The sequence below is a fragment of the Pinus tabuliformis genome, chromosome J (genome assembly GCF_031772625.1).
Source record: "Pinus tabuliformis cultivar Carrire ecotype Pingquan chromosome J, CPIR1, whole genome shotgun sequence".
Classification (NCBI taxonomy): Eukaryota; Viridiplantae; Streptophyta; class Pinopsida; order Pinales; family Pinaceae; genus Pinus; species Pinus tabuliformis.
Window position 1 is genome coordinate 532,025,314 of NC_142295.1, and position 14,111 is coordinate 532,039,424.

The following is a 14,111-nucleotide window of genomic DNA, read 5'->3' on the forward strand; positions in this document are numbered from 1 at the left end:
AATTGGCCCAAAGGGATCCTGAATGAGTGCATGCAGTGTTTGGTTGAACAATGATAACATCTTGTAACTCTAGGAAATGTTCAAGGTAGGAGGAAATTTTTGGGCATAGGTCTTGAATGTACAATTTGTAGATATCCTCTTTGATGAACTAATTCACCATCTGTTTGGGTGACATGAGATGACTCGATGCAACAAGGGAGAATTTGAAGGGGGGAAGATGCTTTGGGAAGATGGTCAGTGTATGGAGAAGTTGAGAAGCATTTGAGAACCCTGGCCTTAGGAGTGAGCCAGAGCGATGGCCTTCGACAAACAAAGTGCAAAGTAGGGGTACCAGTCTCTTGATAACTGAATCTTTGAAAGATCTAACACTGTGGAGGAGAGAAACCAAGCAAAAGATGAGCACAAAAGGTCATGTGAATTGTACTCCCATGTAGATGTATGATGTGGTGACCTCTATCTCTTCCCCTCAAAAGTAGAAATTCATATCTGTAAGTGTTTTCTTTGAAGCATTGAAGATCATAATCTTGGTTTTACCTAGTTTGATTGTCAACTGTCGAAGGTCACAAAAACTGGCTAGGGTGTCTATTTGTCTCTATAGACCCTCGGGAGTAGATGCTAATAGGATCAAGTCATTTGCAAAAATGAGCAGTGAGATCAACACTTGATGTAGAAGGGAACCGTCATCCTCTTGGGTGAGCTCATGGAGGAAGGATTCCAGCTCATCGATGTAAATCTCAAAGAGGGTCGACGAGAGGGGGCACCCTTGTTTTTCCCCAATGGTCCTTTGGATAAAGTCAGAAAGGCCATGTGCCATCCTGAGGTGATCCAAAATTGACTTGTATCTCATGTTGGCTACTAGATGGGTCTCATATATGCCAATGTATTGAAGTCTCTAGAGTAGTGCCTCCCTAGGCACAAGATCAAATGGATAATGTGTCTTGCCCAAGCAGGGGGGAAGTTGGAACAAATCACATAGTTGAATGGATTAACAATATAAGCCTCAAGAGGTTGGATGCCATGCTTCAGGAATTTTGCCTAAAAGCCTTCCTCATCTATTGCTTTGTTGGTCCTCTAAGGAGGGCGCACTAGTTTACCAAGAGTAGCCACTAAAGATTGCTTGGAATAATTTCAAGTGGGGTGTCTTCTCTTACCAAGGTCAAAGTTGAAAATAAAAACCTTAAGTGGAGCACTACCCTTTTCTAACAGTAAATTGTAGCTACTATTAGTAGACCTCAAGTGTGGTCCCCTCTTCTTGGCTCAAAATTGATAGAGTAAAGTCCAAAAAAATACAATGGATACGATTCTAGAAAAAAACCCAATCAACATTTTTAGACATAATGATTGTTGAGAAATCTATGGGTAGCTAGATTAGGGTGATTTCTCTTATTTTGATAACTGCTTGTGATATTCTTTTACTTAACTTGATGTACTTGTAATTAGATTCTTTTTTCATTTGATTATTATTGTGTTCTTATCATCAAACAACTACCAAACTATGAAGATAAATGAGACAAGAGGACACAAAATGTAGGCTGCTAGCCCATACCAAAACCTCTCCTTTTGAGAGGAAAACCAACAAAAATTCTTCTCTTCTTATAGAATCTTCAAATGACGAATTCCAAGACCTAAAACCCAAGACAAAGACCCCTCCAAGGCCAAGTCAAACTCTCCTTTGATGAGCCTTCTCTTCCACAAAGTCAACTCAAGTCAAACTAGCTTCACACTTCAGATTTCAGCCGCTATTTCAGATTTTCGGTCAATTTTCAGCCTCTACTGCAGAAACCCTAAATCACACATGTGGGAAAAGATGGTGAACTTTGCTCCTTTCTCCTTTGCTTGGTTTGATCTTCTCTCCTTGATAACTCGACCTTCAAACTTTGTCCTTGTGAGCCCCAAACTTTAATCTTTATGGTGTTTGAAATTTTTGGTCTTGTTGTAGTAGAATGATGCCCTAATTATCTTCGTACGTGTGGTAGGAATAGCCCAAAACATTCCTCTAAAACTTTGATCTTATCATCTCTTCCTTCTCCTCTTTTTCACTCTTCTTCTTGGCCCCTTTCTTTTATTCAACGTGCTTCATTGGAAGATCTTGGATGATTCCTGATGAGGTCGAGTTATTCCTTTTACATGATACAACATGCCCAATAGGGTCTTTTACATATTACAATGACTCTTTGACTCGAATTTATGAAAAAGCCCTAGAAACACACAATGGGTGCTTGACCTATAAATAAAATGACCTTGAGCATGAAACCCATGCTCTAAAATAATAATAATTTTTTTCTTTTCTCTTTACATGAAATACATGAAATGAAGATTACATAAGACATTATGAAGACCGAACCTAGTTACATATTTCAACAATGAAAGCCCTAGTTTAGACCTAATTTTGCATTTGACAATATGAATTGAAATTTCTGGGTTTTTTTCTTCTCAAATCACTAGATAAAGCCATCCATGTATAATAATTTTTTAAAATTAGAGACTCTAAAATTAGACTTCTTCAATCATAAAGGGTATTGAGAAACCTAGTTAGTTTCCAAGAAAGTAGGTGTCAAGATATATGAACTTTCCAAAAATAACAAATTTGAAATTTGAAGAATAGCCTTTAGGGAAACCACCACATGCGTACTAAAACTACAACTTTTTCCTGAAAATAGCAAGTTTCAAAAAATAGAAACATTCTTGAAATAATAGATCTAAAAATTGAAAAGTACCTGTTTGACACTATCATTTTCCCATGCATGCACTCCAAGTGTTGCATGTAACATGCATGCATGGGAATCTTGCTAAAAATGGAACGAAGTTTGATCTAAAATATTGAATATGGTGTCCCTCTTGTCGGTTAGAAAATCTCTAGAAATAGAACTCAAACTATCTCAAACTTTTGGAAGCAATAGATGTACTTGCAGAAGTCATTGATTTAACACTTAACTTTGCATGGTAAATTCTGGTGTCAAGAATTTGCAAATCTGCTTTTAGAAATTTGTCTTGTCAAGAGTTTTGCCATATCATTGAAATGGGGCCTTTGTCATGTTGGTAGTGTGGCTATCAAATCTAGGGTAAAAATCAACATGAGATAATGCTTGTAAAAATATTAGACTTAGAAAATTGTTTGCTCTGTTGATGTTTGTAGCTTGTGCAAGTACTTCTGCACAGGCCTAAGCGTCTAGGCGTGCAAGAAGTCATCCACAGACCTCCTTAGGACACTTGCTTAAGTGTGAGCAAGTTTCTTTTGTAACTTAGCCTAAGTTTTGACTTAGGAAAAACACATAATTATTATGTTGGCTAATTGAGTGAAATTAAATTCAGGAAAAGTGAAATAATTACTTTAATGATTGTGTTTTAATCTCAACCTTTGATCACAAGTGAGGCGAGATCTAATTTCGGTCGTCAATCACTTTGGAGATTAGAGTTAGGGATTTAGCTCAACATAAAGTTATAAAAACAAGGCTAAGGAGACTGAGAAGACACACCATGCAGCAAAACAAGACATTGAGAGAGGCATCTCAGTGAAGAGTGTGATACTCTAGTATGCTAGGTTCGAGTAAAACCTCTCACTTCTCGAGAGGAAACCCCGATCAAAATTCTTTTTCTAGATCCTCAATTGATAAGTACCAAACCATGATACAGACCCTTGACTCTAGCATCCTCCCAAGAACCTTGTCATTAACTTTGATGCGCTGTCTCTTCCCTTCCTTGCCTTTCTTCTTGATCTTGAACTGCTCTCCTTGGTTCCCTCTAATGAAACTCGGTCTCTATCCTTCATAGTCCTTTTTTTTGACTTCCTCTAGAGAAACTCAGTCTCTAGGATGTCACTGGCTTCCTCTAGAGAATCTCGGTCTCCTAGAAGAATCCTTCCTTCGCTGCCCTAGGAGAAACTTCTCCTTCACTGCCTAAAGAAACTTCCTCTTCGCTGCCCCAAAAGAATCTCTTCTTCGCTGCCCAAAAGAAACCTCCTTCTTCGCTTGTCCAGAAGAACCCTTCTTCACTGCCCCAGAAGAATGTCTTTCGCTGCCCCAAAAGAAACTCTTTCACTGCCCTTTCTTCACACTTCTCTTCTGCCTCTTCTTTGTTCTTCTGCTTTACTTTTGCTTCGCACTTTTCCTTCACCGAATTCAAGTCAAGTTGCTTGATCGAATGTGTGTCTTCAAGTGAGGCCAAGTTAGGCTATATATACACTTCTTCTCATGTCCTTTAGGCCGACATGACTGTTGGAGGTTAGGCCGACTTGTTCTAGCATGTTCCTTCATTGTTTGTAGGTCGACTTGAAGAGGATAGATGACAAGTTCTTGGAGGATACTTTACATAGACAAGATTGACCTTTTACAAAGTGTAACATGACTTCATTACATGACAATGACTCTAACATTTTATGACTAGATGACAAATAAATCCTAAAGACTCTCAATGGGAGTCTTGACTCAAAAACAAAATCCCTTGCTCATGAAACCCATGAAGCAAGTCAATATAATAATTTTATTTTTCTTATTTACATCTCATTACATAAAATCATATTTACATGTCATTATGAAGACCGAACCTAGTTACACTTTTCAACACATGATTCAACTTCGAACAATGCATCCAAATAACAATAAACTTCATCATTGAGCATTCTTATAATTTAATTAATAGAAAAACAGTAGACTGGTATTATTGGGGTATGTCTCGAAATTCCTCTGGGGTACAGCCGGGTACTTGAACTTGCTCCAGGGTATGGTGGGGTGTGGAAGGGTATGGGATGTGTGTTTTGGGTACGCTGGTATGGTATCAAGTGTGGGTACTCTGGTACGTTTCCATTGTGGGAGTGTTAGCAACATTTTTTATATTCTCCTAACAATCAAATCATTTCTATTTTATGGATGTTGAATAGAGATCATAATTCATATGCTCTGGATTTTCATTTTACAACTTTTATTCTAAATGATTGTTTTTCTAATTTGTGTATAGCTTGTACAACAAATAATTAATATTGTTATCTGCCTTTTCTGTTTTGTAGATCAAGACACTAGTAACAAGGTTGGAAGTAATTTTCTGGCTCCAGATGAAATTAGCCATGAATCTGGCATTCCTGTTACCCCTTAGTTGTGTGCAAAGTAAAGAAGCACTGGGTAAATTCTAGTCAGGGAGTGACTGGTTGATGGAAAGGAGCAATCCTTTTTGGAGAATAAGCAATGTACTATATAATGAAGCACCAACATGCTGTTTGCATGGTGTAAAATATAGTGTTATAAGTGATAATTCAATTATGTTTCTTTTCACATATTACTCCTGGCCGGGGGTGTTGGAGAATGCTGACTTTTCTGGTATATTGCTTTGTGAACATGATATGTACATTATAGAATATAAACCCAAAAATGTTTAAATCGAGTAGAATGACTTCAACGTCATTAAGTACTATTTTTACACATTATATCAGATTACAGGATGATGCATATTCCAGTTTAATGTCATCTTTGAAGGGAAATGTTGGTTTGAATTCTTTGCAAGCATATTTTACTTTTATAATCAAGAACGATTGCCCTGTTGAAGTCCACACACGATAGTACTTGATACTAGATTGTCTAGGGAAAGATAGAGTGACATTAATAATGTAATATAGATGACTGAATGTTTTACTGAAAAATATAGTACATTCTGCCAATTATATTAAGTAGTTGGCTGCCCACAAATAAAGTTGGTAATACTCTTAGTCCCTCTGGGATTCTTGTGTGGTCTATGTTTTTTGATTTATATCACACGAGGTTGAACCTTATTTTATAGTTGCCAAGAAATTTTGGTGGCTGGCTCATTATAAGATGCATAAATTCCAAAAGACTCATTATTGAACGTGTTATTTAACCCTCAAGCTTATTTAACCCAGATTTGCATTGTTGAGAGGAGTATCAAAAACTAAACTTGAGACCACTTCGTACAGCCAGCAAAGAGAAATCTGTACATAAATTGGACTACAAATAACTGATTAGTCTGAATACAATGGATTTTGTTGCCTTGCACCATATTTAATTTTTTGTTACGTGGAAACGTTTTGGATCTTCGTGCATGTATCTCCAGCCAACTATGAAAATGCTCAAGGTTAGTTTTAAAGGTGCTTGAAAATTTGACATGGATTATGATATTCAAAAGGTGTCAAGCAAAATATCAGAGATAACTTAACAGAAAGAGTGAACCTTCTAAACATTACTTGCATGAATAATCAACCTCTGCAAAGTGGTTTTAAGAATTCTCAGAGTGAATCCTCCTGTTGTAGATTAGGGGTGCTAAGTCTTTCTGCATTCATCTGGTGGGTTGCACCCCTAGCTGCTCTCTAGCAATTATCTTGGCTCCTTTAAGATTATTAACACTAGGTTCACAACTAGTAAGGATATGATGCGGATGTGTGAGCAGAGGCTTTGTTTTGAAAATGGAGTTGGTTAATGTCTTTAATGCCATCTAGATAATGTTAAGACATGCAAAATTAATTTATACAGGCAGGGCACTTTTGCAGAGCTCACTACAGATGTTCAGAACGCTAATCCCAATGGTTTTTAGTTGCTGAAAATGAAGATTTATGTGATAAATTGGAGGCACTGCAATTTGGACATTTGGGCCATACTAGTCCAATGATTACATAAGCATGCAAGTTCGGGGAGAGCATTGAGATTAATTAAATAGTTGCAATAATTCTATTTTATTTCATTGAATTTATAATGTAAATTCAATTGTATTTCAGAACTTGTATATTGGTTGTTGCCAAATCATCCATTTGTCTATTTATAGTAGATATAATAATCGTTGTTTTGTCTGTTATAACCTAAAATTTGGTTTATATATATAGAATTTAGGAATAGAAACTGAAAATTCCTGTGTAAATGTGATGGTGCAATGTATATTGTTTACATGCAACCTGAAGGTATTTGTTTGTTTGTTCTCTTTCATTGTAAAACTAATTATAAATGGAAATTATTGAACAAATGCATAGATGTGAAAGCAAAATTCATCCCATAAATGTAGTGTCCAATGAAGGATAAACACAGGGCACACCCACAATAAAATGTTAAAAACGGAGCTAAAAGCTACTGCTTTTGATTTTTCTTATGTTTTGAAACCTCTATGGGAGGGGAGTGCCTCTCCCTACATGGATTGCAGAGTCCTGTCATGAAGCACATTGTGTTACATGACAGTGGTCAGAAAATATGATCTAGGATAAATAATCATGAATCAATGCAAGAATATCACTGCTAATCTAGAATGCTGCTAATCATTGCTCAGACCATGCTCCATTGCGCTCAAATAATTAAGAAGATGTTTTGCCGCTACTGAATGTTAGTGCCTTCACTCCACTGCACTGATTCAAGGTGTTCATTGCAAAGCACATCTTGCGTGGTGTTGACCAAATACACCAAGGAACTTGTTAGTTACCTATATATTGTAGGATCCACCAACTCTTACATGAAACTGTCACCTTCTTCATATTAGTGATCTTGGGTGTTGCCTTAGGTTTGCAATCCTCCATCTAAAACCTCTTTAGGCTCTGAATTTCATATTTACCTTGCCTAAGGAAAATCTCCTTTGGTCTCTTTGCCGAACCTCCAACTCCAAGACATAATGCATCATGCCAATGTCCCTCATCTCAAACTCAATTGCCCATTGCCATGTGTGCTTTGCACCTTGTAATGAACATCTTAGCACATGTAAAAAAAGTCGTCTACATACAACACCAAAATAAAAGTCTGAACAAATATATAATATAAATTAGAATCTGCTATGCTTTTGGGGAATCTTATACTCTGCATATAGCCATCAATCTTGGATACTATTCTCTCGTTTCTTGCTTGAGTCCACACAAGGATTTCTTAAGCTTGCACACATGGGACTCCCCATTTATCTCAAATCCCTAAGGCTCCTCTATGTACACTTCCTCAATGATCCCATTAAGGAAAGTTACCTTCACTTCCATCTAATGTATCCTCCATCCCATATATGAAACAAAAGACATAACAACTCCAATAGAAGTGTACCTAGTGACTAGAGCAAATGTCTCCTTGTATGTTGCTCCTTGTCTTTCAGTGAACCCTCTCGCCACAATCCTCGCATTGGTTCTCAATGCTGCCATCTACATCTTGCTTGATCTTGTAGAGCCACTTGGAACTCACAATTGACTTCTCCTTTGGTCTTGGCACTATGTCCAAAACATCATTCTTCATGATGGAGGTGTGCTTGTTGAAGAAAGTAACTAGGTTCAGTCTTTATAAATATGAAATTTACTTTTGATTATTGTATTTTGTAAAAGAAAGAAAAATAATAATTATTATTACAGAGCTTAGGTTTCTTGCCCAAGAAAATTATTTTATAGATCAAGCACTAATTGAAAGTGCTTATAGGGTCGTCCTAGCTCAAGAAGTCAAATAGGGACATTTTCATAATATGAAGACCCCATCGGGCATCTTGTAAATTGTAAAAATAATTATTTTTGTATTTTACTAAACCTTCCATGACCAAGTCGGCCTGCTAGCTTGTCAAGTTGGCATAGAAGCTGGAATTCGTACCCCTGGAAGACCTATATATAGGAGACAGTTCGACTTCATTTGGATACATTCATTTCCTCCTCTCTTTCTCTCCACAAGTGCGAAGGAGGAGGCTGAAATTTTGCAGCTTTTCGCTAGGGTTTCTGCTGCTTGGCTAGGGTTTCGTTGTGAGGATTCGATCTGATGAAAAAGGGCTAAAGGAAAGGGCCAACAAAGGCCCCTTCTAGATCCAAAAGACAAATTAGGTCAAGCGAGGCAGCTAGAGGCAAAGAAGAAGCAATTTTAGTCCACACGTGCAAAGTAACAACTGTTGCTGGGGGGTTGAAGTTGTAGATCTACAGATAGGGCCGAAAGGCTATGGCTGGAGGTTGAAGTATTGTTTTCGGAAAATATTCTGCTAGGTTTGGAAAGCAGTAAAGCAAGCACATTAGTGAGAAGTTGATCTTGGTCTTGGAAGGGCTTCAATGTTGGTCAAGGGTCTTGGTATGTCTCAATAAAGAATCTAGAAGAAGAGATTGAAGGGTTTTCCTCTCAAGAGGAGAGGTTTTGCCCTGGCTTGAAGCCTACATCTCGTTGATCTTCTTCTTTTGGTAGCTGTTTGACGATTGAAGAACACACTTTAATAATAATAATAAGAAGAAGATAATCCTAATAAGTAAAAAGACATCACATGCAATTATCATAGTTAGAAGAATCATTAATGTCATCTTGCCTTAGATTCTCTAACAATCCTTCACCATGGTGTCTTGCCATACTTGTTGGTTTGTTGCAGCTTGAAAAATGGAAGGCTTGGAATCTAGAATGTTGCTAATCATTGCCATATGTAGGAATTTACAGGGTAAGTTCTTCAGACAGAACACCAAAGGACACCGCTCACAAACAGATCACAGATCAATACACCAGTACTTTTGACGTGGTTAAAACCCTCAAAGAGGGAAATAGTCCACGGCCTGAGCCAACGCGGCCACTTCAGGCAATTTATTAATAAAAAAATGAAAATTTACATAAGCTTCTCTCATGGACAGTTACCCTACAAATGACCCTCCATGCTCTTTAAATAGAGATCATGGACCAATCGGGTGTTAAGCCATGGATCAAGTGTCGGTAATACCAAGGAGAAAATGAACCATCGGATCACTACATATTGTGACGTCGGATTGTAAGTTACAAAATGTACATAGTAAAGAAACACACTTTACCTAACTCTATACTAGACCAAGTTATACTTAACTATTTCCTATGTGTCGGAATATTCTAACATCCCCCCTTAAGAACAACTTGGGATAGGATTGAAGGATTTACAAATATGACACAATAGGAGAAGGAAGGAGGCACTAGAGCCTATCCCCCCTTAGTGACAACTTCCTGAACTCCAACCATAAATCGAAGTTTAGTGAACTTCGCCTCTGTGAGAGCCTTTGTAAAGATGTCTGCAACTTGATCATCTGTTGAACAATATTGCACTTCAAGAACATGGTCGTGGATGAGCTTTCTGATGAAGTGCATGTGCAGTTCAATGTGTTTGCTGCGCTGATGTTGGACTGGATCTTTGCATAGTTGTGATTATCGCACCAAAGTGTAGTCGGATGTTGCTGCTGAAAGCCAAACATTGATAGGATCTGACGAAGCCACAAGGCTTCCTTACTAGCTTCTACGACACCACGATACTCTGCTTCTGCTGAAGAAAGAGAAATGGCACCTTGTTTCTTGCAAGCTCATGTAATAGGTCCTGAACCAAGAGTGAACACATAACTTGTAGTAGACTTCCGATCATCAGGGTCACCAGCCCAATTGGAATCAGTGAAACCAACCAGTAGAGGAGATGCTTTAGCACTGTAATGAATCCCAAACTGAACTGTACCTCGAACATAACGAAGTATTCTTTTAGCTGCTTTCCAATGATTTTCACGTGGGTTTTGCATAAACCGAGCAACAAGTCCAACGTCAAAGGAAAGGTCAGGACGAGTATGGGTTAGATACAAAAGTTTTCCTACAAGTTGACGGTATAAGGTAGCATCAACTTCAGGAGAAGTACAAGTGACTGAAAGTTTGACTCCAGACTGAAAGGGAGAAGGGGTTGGCTTACAGTCTTCCATGTGAAAATGGCGTAGAATATCACAGACATACTTGGACTGGGAAAGGGAAATACCTTCCTTGAATTGCAAGACTTGAAGACCAAGAAAATAATGTAAGTGTCCTAAGTCTGTCATTTCAAATTTCCTTTTAAGGCTAGTCTTCACATGGTTTATAAGGTTGGGATCACTACTAGTCAGGATAAGATCATCAACATAAAGAACAAGAATGCTAAGAGACTTGCCCACTTTCTTGGTGTAGACAGTATTGTCAAAATGACACCTAGAAAAGCCATTTTCTAAAAGAAAGTTATCCATTTTGGCATACCAAGCTCGAGGAGCTTGCTTGAGACCATAAAGGGATTTCTTAAGCCGACATACAAGGTTGGAGTCTGTTTGTATAAAGCCAATAGGTTGTTCCATATAGATTTCTTCATGCAAGTCCCCATGCAAGAAGGCGGATTTAACATCCATCTGATGGACTTCCCATTTGAAAGAGGCAGCAAGGGAAAGAACAAGGCGGATAGAGTTCATTTTGGCAACAGGGGAGAAGGTTTCAGTGTAGTCAATGCCTTCAACTTGTGAAAAACCCTTAGCAACAAGACGAGCTTTATGTTTATCAACTTTCCCATCTGGTCCATACTTGGTTCTGTAAACCCATTTGCATCTAACAAGTTTTTGTCCCTTTAGTAGAGGAACAAGATCCCATGTATCATTTGCCAATAATGAATGATATTCTTCATTCATAGTTGCTTCCCAATCTGGATGGCCTGAAGCTTCTGTAAAGGTGTCAGGATCATAATTCACTGAAGCTTGAGCCAGTAAAGAAGAGGCTCTATCAAACTGAGAACGTGTATGTCGCTGATCTATAGGATCACCGGCAAGATCACCTGTTGCATCCTGAGTAGCACGGACCCATTTTGGAAGCTGAGGAGCTGAAGGAGGATCCTGAGAAGGTGGGGGAGGATTTTCATCCTCGCTTTCATCATCTGAAGAAGAAATATTTTCAAAAGTAGAAGAGATAGGGAGAGGTGGCACATCCGCCGAACTAGGCTCGTAGGCCGATATATTTTCAGCAAACTTTACATGTCTTCTAATGATAACATTTTTGGACTTAAGTGGAATAAGTCTATATCCTTTGACATCTTCAGAATATCCAACAAAAATACATTTTTCACTCTTAGGTTCTAAAGCTTTATGTTTCTCATCTGGAATATGGGCCCATGCTTCACTTCCAAAAACACGAAAGTGACTTACATCTGGTTTAATTGAGCTCCATGCTTCTTCTGGAGTGATATTCTTTAAAACCTTAGTAGGAGTGCGATTTATTATATAATTTGCACAGTTAATTGCTTTTGCCCAATAATTAAGACTAAGTCCTTTAGATTGAAGCATACAATTAGCCATTTCCTTTAAGGTGCGATTCTTCCTTTCAGCTACACCATTTTGTTGTGGAGTATATGGAACAGTATGTTGCATTTGAATTCCATTCTCAGTGCAAAAGTTGATGAATTTGTTGTTAACATATTCTCCACCATTATCAGATCTTAGCTTAAGAATTTGATGTCCAGATTGTTTTTCAACAAAGGCCTTAAAGGCCAAGAACATGTTAAATACTTCACTCTTGAGTTTTAAGAAGTATACCCAAGTGCGTCTGGAGAAATCATCAATGAAAGTTAAGAAATACTTGTAGCCAGAGAATGAAACAACTGGAAGTGGACCACATAAATCACTATGCATGAGCTGTAAAGGGGCTGAGGCGTGCCAAGAGGCATGTTTTTCAAAACTGTCCCGATGATGTTTTCCGAGTACACATCCGGAACAAACACCATCTCAGCAAGATGCCATTGGAAGACCTGTCACCATATTTTCTTTACATAGATTCTGAAGAGAGCGATAGTTTAAGTGACCAAATCGCTCATGCCAAAGTTTGCTCACTTCATCATTATGAGAAACAAATACCGAGGGAAGATTTGGTGACCCAAAGTTGTGAAACTTATACAACCTTGTAGAATCATCAGCAATGCCAGTAGCTAAACTCTGTCTAGGATCTCTTAGGTCTTTAATTACAACATCGTGAGGTGAAAATTCAACGATTTTACCTTCCCATGAATGAGTTATCTGATATACAGATAAAAGGTTGCAGGATAAGGTTGGAACACATAATACATCATTAAATTGACCATTGTCTATATGAACAGTTCCAGTCCCTACAACACTAAGAGATCTATCATCACCAACATATATATTTTTGGTGTTACAATCATTTAAAGAAGAAAACATGGCTTTGTTTTTGGCCATGTGATAAGAAGCTCCAGAATCAATGAGCCACTCATGAGAATGAGAAGAAGAAGATACATTTAGTGCATAGCCAGACCGAGATGCTTGACAACCACATGCAGAAAGTGCCATTCCTGAAGATGAAGTTGAAGTTGAAGAGTGCTCCAAATGGATATTATGCTTCTTCATTGCTGCTTCCAAGGCTTCCATCTTCTTAAAGCATTTGGATTCTAAGTGGCCATCTTGATTACAAAAGTTGCAATGTATATCAGTCTTCTTCCCTTTGTTTTTATTTGTCTTATCATTTTGTTGAAATGATTTTTCATTTTGAGGGTAAAATTGCTTAGGACCCTTGTTTGGTTTATGACCATTCCTTTTAGGATACAACTTCTTAGGATTCTTTGAATTTGGTTGCTGCTGGGCGGCTAACGTTTTCTTAGAAGAGTTTCCAAGATGAAGAAGACCAAGGTGTAAGAGTTTTTCTTGTTCTCTTATTAAAGAATCACAAAAGGAATCAAAGGAAGGGGACTTGTAGGCTTGTCCTTGAGAAATGAAGGCTTCTCTTGTAGAATGGAAGGTGGAAACAAACACAGAATAGGCTGGTCCCAACTTAGTAAGAATGGAGTAGATAAGGCTACTATCTTCTTTCTTAACCTTAACACCTTCCAAGAGAAGTCTAAGGGTCTTGAAATTGGACAAAAAATCTTCAATGCAAGAAAAATTATTGGGGTCCAATGTCAGCAACTCATTTTCAAGTTGATGGGCTTTAAGTTCATTTTTAATTCCGAAAACTTTAGTGATCTGTTTCATTGCTTCTTCAGGAGTATCAAGTTCTGCAGTATGGAATCTAAGATCTGGAGAAATAGACATCCCTATCAACCCACGTGCTTGATCTTGCCTATTTTCCCATTTAGCTGCCTTATTTTCATCTTTCGGTTTGGTTTCTTGGCTTGAGGCTATTCTGTAGAGACCTTTACTTCTAAGTAAATCCACAATGTAGGACCACCATTGGAAGTAGTTGGTGCTGTCAAGAATAACTTGGCATGGACTTTCCATTTTAACAGAAATTGAAGCTATAAACGCTGAAACTAAGTGTTCCAATGGAAAGATCTCGAAAAATTAGGCTGGTTCAAAAAAACGGCTCTGAAAACGGCTTCCGGATGAAGAAATTATGGCTTTTTGAAGAAAATTTGATGAAGATGCCGACGAAGTGCGGGAATGTGCGGAAATGAAAAATCCGCCCCCACAA

At 38.0% G+C, this 14,111-nt stretch overlaps 1 protein-coding gene across 2 annotated transcripts in view; it reads left to right on the forward strand.

The window, feature by feature from the left end:
- Window positions 1-5,451, forward strand: part of LOC149228108 (kinetochore protein SPC25 homolog) — a 39,912-nt gene extending 34,461 nt beyond the window's left edge. For both annotated transcript variants that reach the window (XM_089378048.1, XM_089378049.1), the window contains exon 7: window positions 5,003-5,451. In XM_089378048.1, the coding sequence (XP_089234174.1) occupies window positions 5,003-5,088 (86 nt within the window). In that variant the 3' untranslated portion in view covers window positions 5,089-5,451. The remainder of the gene's footprint in view (window positions 1-5,002) is intronic.
- Window positions 5,452-14,111: the final 8,660 nt, after the last annotated feature.